Source organism: Neopelma chrysocephalum, unplaced genomic scaffold, assembly GCF_003984885.1.
Source record: "Neopelma chrysocephalum unplaced genomic scaffold, ASM398488v2 Primary Assembly neopelma1_257, whole genome shotgun sequence".
Lineage (NCBI taxonomy): Eukaryota > Metazoa > Chordata > Aves > Passeriformes > Pipridae > Neopelma > Neopelma chrysocephalum.
The window spans coordinates 510,314-521,131 of record NW_020897919.1 but is presented as its reverse complement, the minus strand read 5'-3'; the positions used below and the strand labels follow the sequence as shown (position 1 = coordinate 521,131).

Genomic DNA, 10,818 nt, shown 5'->3' with positions numbered 1-10,818 from the left:
GAGCAACAGAGAGGAGCAACAGAGAGGAGCAACAGAGAGGAGCAACATGAGGTTAATGAAGGCAGGTGCCCGGACCCACTTATTGCTTGTGCTGGTGCCACAGAGCAGCCCAAACCCAAACTCTGAAATGCAGCAAGCACTTACTTGACAACAGCTTGGGGATCTGCTGCTGCCCCCCCAGCAGGGGCCTGGCGTAGGGGCTGCCGTAGGCTCCGATGGGCACGGCGTTGGGATACATCCCTGGCATCCCCCTGTCCCTCAGCATCGTGTGGCTGTTCCAAGTAAGGAGAGGAGAGGAGAAAGATCAGGGGGTTGTGATGAATTCCATCCTGCAGCACAGCTGCCACCTGGCCCAGCCCCAGCCCTCTCCAGCGTGCCAGCACAGCACAGGGATGCGCTCGTGGATCGGGGCCCAGGCACATCCCGACACACACACGTGCCCCGGGAGCTGCTCCAGGGGAAGTGCTCACATTTTCAGTGACACAGCTGCACTTTTCTTTGTGACTGTGGCAAGGGAGGACAGAAGAGGGTTCACAAGTCCAGCCCCAGAACAACCCTGCTTCCCAGCACACGAGTGCAGGGAAAGGTGGTGCCTTTTCTTTCTCCAGTTCCTCCAGATCCCTAAGATAATAAAGGTGTTTTCTCTTCCCAAAGAGACACTTATGACTTCAATTTTATTTGCTAGTATTAGTGTCCTTTAAAACATTCTCTTCTCTGGCTCTGATAAATGCATGGCTCCTTGCACTCCCCAGTATGGAAAGGCATTTAACTCAACTTTAATTTTTCTGTGATATACAACCCCAGCTTGTTCTCCCATTCTCACACTACACTGCAGCACCTGCGAAAGTTACTTGGATTTCTGGACAACTAACAAAAACTGACTGTGGCAGTGCCTGGCAAAGGGACAATCAAACAGATTGTGTGGTGCAGCACCAGGTTTTTACAGCTTTTTCGCTTCTAAAAGCATAAAAGACACTCCTGTCTTCATTAACAGTCTTAATTATCACTTGTGAGCAATCTTCTCATTGTACCTTCTGTACTTCGAGCAAGCATCCACCAAACGAGTTTTAAAAAAACCAAAACAGCAGGAAAGCGAGTTAGAAACATTTAGGAGATAAAAAAAAAAAACATCCAGAAGCAAGCTGCAAAATCACTGCAATGTTCTGTTTGCAGAATATTGATTTTAAACATCGGACGCCGAAGTTTGGAACACCAACATCCAAGGCAGCCCATGCCCACCCCCTCTTTGTTTGTGTTTTTTATTAATTTGAGCAGCAGAACAGAAGGGCTGCCACCCCAGCAGGGCAGCCAGAACCCCCAGCACACTCACCCCAAGGTTCTAAAGGCCGACTGGTCCAAGTGCACCGGTTTCCTGTCCCTGTTGAAGCCCAGCTGTGGCCTCCAAGGCCTGCCGTCGTTGTTGGTTTTTTCCCAGTCTCCCGGCTTCAGCACCGGAGCAGGTTTCCTTAGGAATAAAAACAGGGCCATAAATATTTATCAGAGCCAGCACTGGGATGAATAAATCACACCGGGATTGTTTGAAAGCCGAGAGCTGACACTTACTTTGCCCCAGGTAACACCGTAGCCTTGAAAACAAAGTCTTCAGCAAACTGTGGATCTTTGAAGGAGATGCTAGGAGAAAATATTTGAGGATTAGGTTCGCTTCACAATGAAGCCAAAGTGAAAAGCAATCACTGCTTTATTAACAGTGATGTACACAACAGGAAAGGGCCATGAACCCACGACTTAAACTGCAGAGGGAATGTCTTGCACGTGGATATGTTGGACTGCAATGTCTCCATTATTTTCCAGAGGGTGACCCTTTTTTTCCTCCCCTGTTCCAAAAAGGAAGTTCCATGCCTAGAAACCAGTCAGACCCATGTATGACTTTTATCCTGAAAGGCAGTTCCAAGCAGCTCCCATGGAGGGATGCATCCCTATTTTCTGTGACATCTCACAGACCCTGAGCTTTGGGCTGTCTAGTACCAGACCAACTAAAAAGCAATAGAGCAAAAACTGTCTGAAAGCTTCATTTCTACTGGTACAACACATTACAGAGCACTGGGTTTGCAATTCCCATCTCCTGGTGTAGTATCCAGCTCTCAGGCAGGTCCCACCAGGGGCATGTTTGAAGCACAAGACACCAACCTGTTCTCTCAGTACCTACCACCTGACACAGAAGAATGCCTGGGGTGCCAAGAAAGCTAAAAGCAAATGGCTGAGTAGAATAAATCTCTCCCTTCCAGCTGGGATATATCTGCTTTTCAACACCAAGAATGAATGAGACTCCAAGGAAAGTGAATAATGGCCCCTTGGAAAGTTCAGCCTCAGTCACAGGAGCTGAAGAGCAGAACCCTGACTGCTCATACCATCTCCAGAGACAGGAAGAAAAATCCTTGCGAGAAGGAGATGGAGAGAAGTGCAGAACAACTCAGAGCCCCTGACAGTGGCAGATGGAAAGTCAAAACCTTTCTTTAACTCATTACTCACAGTAACTACATCCCCATTTAGACCATCCTTCCCACAGCATCCTGACAAGCCACAACTCAGCATTTCTTCCTGCCTGTTCTAGCTGAACCAAGTTAGGCCTCTTTGAAGGAAAAAATTACACAGACAGATCACAGGTGATTTGCAGTGTCTCGAGTATCTTATGTGGCTCAAGAAGTGAAAGGTTACAGGCCCAAGCCTTGCAAATCCAACAAGAAAATGCCACAGTAAAATGAGTTTTGGTTGCTGTGTGTTGTGCCTCACTGCATCAAACCCAGAGGTCACTGACCTGACTGCAGAGTTTTGGGTAAGATCCCGCAGCATCGGAACAGGAGACTCCACCACCCTGGACAGGAGAAAAACCTCTGTCAAAACATCAGGGAACACATTTCTCACCACTTGCTGCTCTTGCCCTGGTGCTCTGTCAACTCAGCCCGTGGCACCTAACAGGGATCCGAAAATTAACTTGCTTTTCCCCTAAATCCAGCACTTCTATAAGGACTGGACTGACCGAATCCTTATTTCTCGATGCCACAAGAGTTTTCTTTTTCCTGTTCCTCCCAAGAACAGCTCTGACTTGCTCATGGTTCCTCACAAGCCATGACAGGAATGGAGAAATGCCCATTAGTGTGGCCTGGGATCCATTATCTGTGCAACAAAGCCAGTGTTTGTGCATTTAATGCAAACGAGCCACTGAACAACTGCTTATGCCTCCGAGCACAGTTAGAGAAATGAAAGGTGAGGATTGCTCTGATCATTTCTCTAAATGCATTCTCTAGGAAACAAAAAATATGAGCATTCTTCCTATGTGTAGCTGGGAACAGTCCTGAATTCAGTGCTACAGGACAAATGGACAAAGGCAAAATATATCTTAGATACCATTATCTGGATTTTTCTCTAATGCAATGCAGGTTAGCATATAAAAAGCAGAGTTTTGGGTTTTTTAGACAATGTGCACTAAAGGGAAGTCACATCAGCCCACACTCATGTTCATACAAAAGCAGAGAGGCCAAACCAACACAACCTCACTGAACAAGGCCCCTGAGCACTGTGACTTTTGTTACCCAGGCCTTGTCTGCCTAATAAAACAATTACTAAATCCATAAAAATCAGCCTTCCACAGGCGAAATGGCAAACAAAACCAGATTCACCAGCAACTACACACGTCAGGGCACTTCAAAGATTTCTGAGGCTGCTCTAAAAGCCAAGTTCTGAGGCTAAGAAAAGCAGGATTGTGGGATGAGATTTTCACTCGGCTGGGATTTTCCACGTGCTGGAGGTGACACACACCCGCTCTGGACCCTCAGTGCTGAGCCTCAGAACTACACAATGGTCTTGTTGGGAGCTTTAAGCTTCTCCTTGTGGGCACAAAGATACTTCTAAGTGAGGGGAAGGTCCCTGAGCAGCAAGGACCCAGCCCAGGCCACACTCACTGGTCCGGGAGGACGGCGTTGTCATTCAGGGTCAGCTTCCCCTGGATCCCGTGGCACAGCTCCGGGGGGATGTCCACGGCCTGGGGAGGACAGAGCTGCTCAGCTGGAGCACTTTATTAGACCTTCAACCTCCCCATTCCCCCAAGCACAACCCACCTCTGTGTTTTTGGTCTTGTACTGCTCCACGATGAAGTCGCAGAGCGGGTGGTGCTTCCCGACGAAGAGAACGTCACCACCAAGGCTGTTCCTCCTGCCTGGGAAGGGGAAGGGAGTGGGATAAGAGCTCAGAGCAAGGAGGGAAGGAAGGAACACGGCAGACCTGCAACACTGTCCTGGTGACACCTCCACAAAAGCCAAGCTTCAGTGTGACTGGGGAGAAAGCTTTGGACATTCCTGGAGAGTGTGGGAAGGACAGTGTGTGCCCAGAGCAGGATGGCTCTGCTCACAGGGGCAGCTGGCAGGCAATAAAACAGCAGCAATCTCATGTTCAGTGGAAGGAACCCTGAATTTAGTACAGAGTAACACTGCAGATCCAGAGGGGCTGGGTAAAAAACCCAACCCAAAATCCCCCAGGCCCCACACACCTCACCCACAGGAAAATGGAGAAACAAACACCCCCGTTTGCCTCCACAAGCCACAAAAAACAAACCCAGCAGGATCACTCTAATTACCAGCAGAGCCCACCAAGAAGAGTCTGCCATAACCCAACCAAACACCTGTCACGCCCTGTTCACTCAGGGTGCAACACCCGAGAGGCAACAAAATATCCCAATTCCTTAACAAAATATCCCGATTTTTTAACAAAATATCCCAATTTTTTAACAAAACATCCCAACTCTTACTCTCTTCGGGGGTGAGGTCAGGGTACACTTCCTCCAGGGCAGCTCTGAGGCGTCGCTCGTCCACAAAGGGCAATAACGCGACACCTGCAAAACCAAAACAGTGTTTTTTCACACCTGCTGAGAAAACCCAAAACAACCCCCCAAAAAAAACAGACTAGGATGGAAAGCTCTGATAGATTTCCTCAGCCAAGAAAGGGTTTCCTTCCACCGCAAAAATCAAAAAGCCCCGGGGAATTTACTATGAAAATTCTTCGAATTTTCGCTTCTGTCACTCTGATTATTGGTGGGAATCTGGAGTAATTACCTTAATTTTGTTTTTCATTTCCCTTGCCATGAACACCAGAGCTTTTCCTGGCCAAGGCGACCCAAAAAAACTGATATTGAGAGTTTCCTGTGGTTTGCCATCTCTTTAAGGCACAACATTCACAGGGACTCTGAACTCCCACCGTGAATTCCCAATTTAAAACTTGGTCTGCCTGAAACACTTTTGCTTCAGAAGTCACATCTCTACGTGGCTTCATTAAAACAAATACTGTTGTCCTAGAACTGAAGGAAAGGACAACCCAAAACTTCACCTGCAGTGAAATTACTCACAGTGTAACCACCCACAGAACTTGGCAGACCTTGAAAATTAATATTCTCTAAGGAGAGAAAAAGCTGCATAAATACTGTAGCTCTTTTTTCATTCTTTGTACGCTCCCAAATATTTCTATATTCCCCAAAGCATTTTTGGCACAGTACTAACGAGCCACTGATTGAGCAGAACAAGATCCATTAATTAAATGCAAAGGAGACAAAAGACAATTACACAGCGAGGCTGATAAAAACAGAAGAATGATTAATCTAGTTCAGGAAAAATTAACAAATCTGGAATGGCTGCTGAAATTACTCATAATAATTGCCAATCCAAAATCAGTTCCTGAACCATAATTTGTTCTTCGTAGTGATTTCTTTTTGAAAATACACCTGCTGGAAAACACTTGGCCCCACACCAAGTAACACAAGGTACCCGTGTGACTTACTAAGATAATTTCCCAATTCCTTCCCATTTTTACAGATTCTTAAAAAAAAAAAAAGGAAAAAAGCAGTTGAAATTTCACCTTGCCAAGCGTATTTCTTCCCATTTAAATCAATAGCAAAATCTTCAGGGTAGAAGTCAATGATGCTCGATTCCTGTCATTGAGGAAACAAAAAATGACCCTCAGAGCCAATCCTGACACGGGTTCAGAGTGTCACGAGGCACCAAACACAGCTCTAAGGGGGGTGCAGAGACCTGTGACTAATAAAAATACCTTTTAATAAATGCCATTTAAGCATCAAGTGTGGTTGGGCATGTCCATTACTTAGAGATTCAAAACAAGAAATTAAGCAGGAGAGAAAAACTGCAGGTGATCTGCTGGATTAAGCTTTGCAAGGCTGCTGTAAGGACCTGAACAACCTGAAGTGTAAGAGAGCCAGGAAACGAGTTCTCACCCAAACATCTGAACGCCAAGAAATCGCTTTTAAGGATTTTTTTTTTTTTTTGAAGAATCCTTGCAACCTACTACAAACCTCCTGGTCTCCAGCATTTTTTGAAGCAAGGAGCAGCAGGAGGTGGTGTTCACACCCCTGGCAAGGTGACCCAGCCTTTCAGAGTGGGCACAACAAAGATTCTCACCGGGTCTGTCATCAGCTTCCTCCACGTTGGCGGCAGAAAGTTCCCACTGGCAGCTGGAAACACTCCCATCAGTTGTTCAAGGGGCTTAAACTGTTGGAATCAGACAAGCAGATGGCAGGACAAGCAGATGTAGGACAAGCAGATGAGGTGTTAAATCACAAATGATCAAATAAATAAATAACTCAAAGAATAAATAGAGGAGCCCTACCGGTTTGGAGCCTTTCTCAAAATCTGAAGGCATGTCTGCGATCCCCTCGAAGTCAGAAGCGAAGGGAGCGTAGTGAAAAGGGTAATACCAGTTCCAGGATGCACAGCCCTGAGGGGGAGAAGCGAGACAAACAAAAATCAGACACGTCAGAATGATTAAACAAAATTAAAAATCCCGCAGCCCCGGTCACTAGAGACGAAAAACGTGGCAGAAAGGAGTTCTGGTGCACTCCTGTTTCTCAAAGCAAAACCCCACTGCTAACTGGGGCAGGTGCGGGGCCAGAGACCCCCCAACACGCCCTGTGAGGTGTGAAAATGTGACCAATGCTTGCTGCAGGCTGGAAAGCATTCTGTGGCTTCAGCTGTGACTTCTCTCTCTGGCACCAGCACCGACACACACTTGGAGCAGCACTTTTGCTCCTTCCCTCTCACTCTCCTGGCTCGAACACTGGGGAATGTAAAGTGCGTCCTCAAAAAGGAGAAAACAAACTCCAAACGCACCAGAACACCCTGCACTTGGTAAAGGAAACGTGGCTCAGGGAGGTCCAAGTCAAGTTTTCACCTCCTCAGCTATTTTTCTTAGCAGCACCACTCGAAACAAAAGCCCACTACTATTTTGACTTCCAATTCTGAACAAGTAAATGTCAACGAGGCTCCTCCAGTGATATTTTTGGTACAAAATTACAGCGACTATAATTATTCAATGCAATCCTTCAGATGGCTTCAGGAGGTTTCAAAAGCCAGGTGGATTGCTTTCTTTCTTTTCCTTCTTTTTTTTTTCTCCTCTCCAAGCAGATGTTCCCACTAGTGGAACATGCCCTGCATTATTAGCTTTTTGTGAGAACAGAAAGGCAGGTAACACATCCTGTCACAAGTTTTCGTGGACGGGGAGCAGTAGTTATTAGAATCAATTTTTTATTATGGTACAAAGGAAAAAATAAAACAAACCAACTATTCTGAAGTTCCCCCAGCCCCCAATCACTTCCTAACCTAATTTCCACACAGCATTTTGCCAGCTGCTCCTTCCCAAATGCAACAGGCTGGAATGGTTTTGTGCTGTTGTATCACTGAAGGTGAGACAGTTTTCCAGCAAGGACGTTTCTACAGCTCACCTGAAGAGTCATTTATACCCCTGGAGACAGATGGGCATGAATAGAATTGTAGGATATGTCTTGCCATGGTTAAGAAGAACATGGTTTGCTTTCAGCGTGTGCAGGATCACAGGAATTCCCACCCATGAAGGTGTCCAGGTGACATCTGTCCTTTGCAAAAGGAGGTCTCAGGTCACACACACAAGGAGGTGGAGAGCTCAGCAGACCTTAAACTCCATGATTTTCATCTACCACAACAAATGAGCCAGAGCCCAAACCCAACAGATGGATGCAGTGGGAGGGAGGGGAACACACTCCCACAGTTTGTTCCAAGGGGGGGATGAAAAAAACCCTATTTTAAGGTGCACAGTGTTTTGTAGGTGTGTGAGGTGTTTGCCCTGCCTGTGCTCCCAGGTGTGAGCTCCCAGCTGGACACCCACAGAAAATGTGCAGTTCTATCAATTGTGCTGAAACCACCAATTCCTGCCGAGGCAGATAAACCCCTTCAGCTGCAGCACATTGTGCTCCCAGGTCACACAGCACAGCCAACTCACTCTGCCTGCAGGGCACGGAGCTCCTCATTAACCAGCAGTGCAACAAACCCCACCACGTCCCACTAATCTCTCGCCAATCTGACATCTCAATTATCAGAAGATTTAAATCGGGTGCAGATTACTTCAATCACACAACACACTTCATGGAACATCATTACAATCCACTGACAACTCTGGGCCTTTCCAATTCTTACTGGCATTTCACAGGCTTTGTCCTTTGTTCCCTCCTTTAGTCACCTGCAATGTCGTTATCCACGGCTTTGTGTTGCAGAGGGAAAGTGGAATCGGTCCTTACTACAGCAACAAGAGTCTTTACTGCACATGAGAGGCAGAACCATGGAATCACTGAGGTTGGAAAAGACCTCCAAGATCATGGAGTCCAACCTGTGACCCATGACCACCTTGTCAACTAGACCAGGGCACTGAGTGCCACGTACAGTCGCTTTTTGACACCTCCACAGGTGGTGAAACTGCACTCAAACCCTGAGTACCAAATGCTTATTGTACATCTTAAAAAACCCCACTGCTTTCCCACAATGACCAACAGGCCGAAACAAAACAGGGTGCAGGCACGAGAGAAAATTCAGAGCTGCAAATCTGAGGTACCTGGTAGTAATATCTGAGAACCCAGCAGAGCCCTTCCACGTAGGACTGCACCACCTTGCGCCGGAATTTCTCGTCGGAGGCGTCCACGTCGAATTTGTTCTTGTAGTAGCGCTGCTTCCAGCCCGTCTCCCACAACCTGCAACACAGCCAGGGATACATCTCACCAGAGGCACCTCACAGGGCTGAGTTACAGTGTCAGCCCAAGTCACTGGCTACTTCAGTTTCTATTTGCACACAGTTTAAAGGAAAGCAGAAAAACTGACACTCAGCAGCAAGAGAATAAGAGGTGATGGTTGGCACCCCAGAGAATCCAGATGAAGTCCTGGAGCTCCCACCCTGATAAACACAGCTCCAGTGCTAGAAGCAGGGTGGATTTTCAAACGTAGGCCTGCTGCTGTCAGGATTTCTCAGAACAGAATTGTTTCTGGTCAGCAATTCTGTATTTCTCATCAGCCATCTGAACTTTGTGCTTTAACTCTTCCAGGAGAACAAACTCTTCCCCCTCCCTTATTTCCTTTAATCTACCCTAGGCCAAAATCTTTATCTTACTGGAACATCTTCTCACATCAAGTTCATTCCTTTATTCTTAATGCCTCCCTCAAGCAGAAAAGCAGCACAGTTGTCCCACTCCTCAAAATAAAAAGCAAGCAAGCAAATAGTCATTTCTACTGTCCTGTTGCTGCTCAGACAAGCTGTGATTACCAGCAGCAGCACTTTCTGCAGCCCAGGAATCCTGGGTTTGCTCACTAACATCACAGCAGCTCCCTTTCCCAGGGTATTTTCAATCCCTCGTCCCAGAGATGGATCCTGGAATCACAGGATCCCTTCACACAGCTCCCCCTCATGTCTGTGCACAGACGGGGCAGGGCAAGACAAAAACTTGCTCCTCTTTCACACATGAGCACCTGAATCCCTCAGCTCTGCTGTATCACGTCAGGAAAAAACAAAACGAACTGGTTAAATCTGATAATCCCTCCATAATGATTTATTTTTTTAAAGAGGAGTTTATTCCCAACGACTCCAGCTTGGCGTTGAATATCCCATCTGAAAATCAGCCTTTCCACAAAGGCTGAGACCACTTTAAATATTTAAATATTCCGAGCTACAGAAGAGCTTAAATAACTGCAGTTGAACGTAGCACATCCTTTTCCTTGGCAATACCAACCCTGCCAGAACCACTGCTGCTCACAAATCACCACAGTTCGCTCACACTGGTCACTGTAAAACTGTTAAAGCTTCTTTTAGAACCTCTGCTAAAGCTCCAGTGGAAAGGAACATTAAGCTTCATCCTGATTCTGCACAGGAATTCTGCTTGCTTGATTAAAAAGAACAAATCAATTCATTCAGATATGCACTTACAGGACAAAAAATGAGAATGAGAGCTGGAAATATGTGATGCTGGAAGAGCTGATGGGCTGGATGTCACAAATATGTCGCGACAACAACCCTCAGTGTTTTCCCACAAAAAACACAAAACCCCCTCCTGGCTGCATTTAAAGGGCAGACCCCTCAGCAAACCACTGCAAAGGCCTGCAGTTCATGGCAATAGCTTGATTTAAACCCTTGATCAATGCAGACTCACTGGCAGTTAATTCCCATAAAATTCCTGCCCCTTAATAATCCAGGGATCAGCTGCCCTAAGACAATTAAAGAACTCCCAGACAAAACAGGGCCTGTCACAAATCAGAGAGGGAGGGAAAACAAGGTGTGGGAGTCGGGACAAATAAAAGCTGCCCACGTGAAGGTAACTGAGCTGGATGGGTTAAACAGGTGGAGAATTCCAGCCTGGAATGGTGGATGGGTTAAACAGGTGGAGAATTCCAGCCCGGAACGGCGTGGATGGGTTTAACAGCTGGAGAATTCCAGCCTGGAACGGCGGATGGGTTAAACAGCTGGAGAATTCCAGCCTGGAACGGTGCAGATGGGTTAAAACAGGCGGAG

The 10,818-nt window shown here is 46.7% G+C and overlaps 1 protein-coding gene across 1 annotated transcript in view; it reads right to left on the bottom strand.

Annotated features, from left to right (window-relative positions):
* The window catches only part of XRN2 (5'-3' exoribonuclease 2), a 36,839-nt gene that overhangs the window by 13,186 nt on the left and 12,835 nt on the right, over positions 1-10,818 (bottom strand). Inside the window, exons 17-27 of the mRNA XM_027704142.1 lie at positions 8,878-9,013; positions 6,628-6,735; positions 6,420-6,509; positions 5,863-5,935; positions 4,763-4,846; positions 4,077-4,174; positions 3,921-4,000; positions 2,777-2,833; positions 1,564-1,632; positions 1,331-1,465; positions 145-272 (exon numbers count right to left, since the gene is read on the bottom strand). Coding sequence (XP_027559943.1) covers positions 145-272; positions 1,331-1,465; positions 1,564-1,632; positions 2,777-2,833; positions 3,921-4,000; positions 4,077-4,174; positions 4,763-4,846; positions 5,863-5,935; positions 6,420-6,509; positions 6,628-6,735; positions 8,878-9,013 — 1,058 coding nt within the window. The remainder of the gene's footprint in view (positions 1-144; positions 273-1,330; positions 1,466-1,563; positions 1,633-2,776; positions 2,834-3,920; positions 4,001-4,076; positions 4,175-4,762; positions 4,847-5,862; positions 5,936-6,419; positions 6,510-6,627; positions 6,736-8,877; positions 9,014-10,818) is intronic.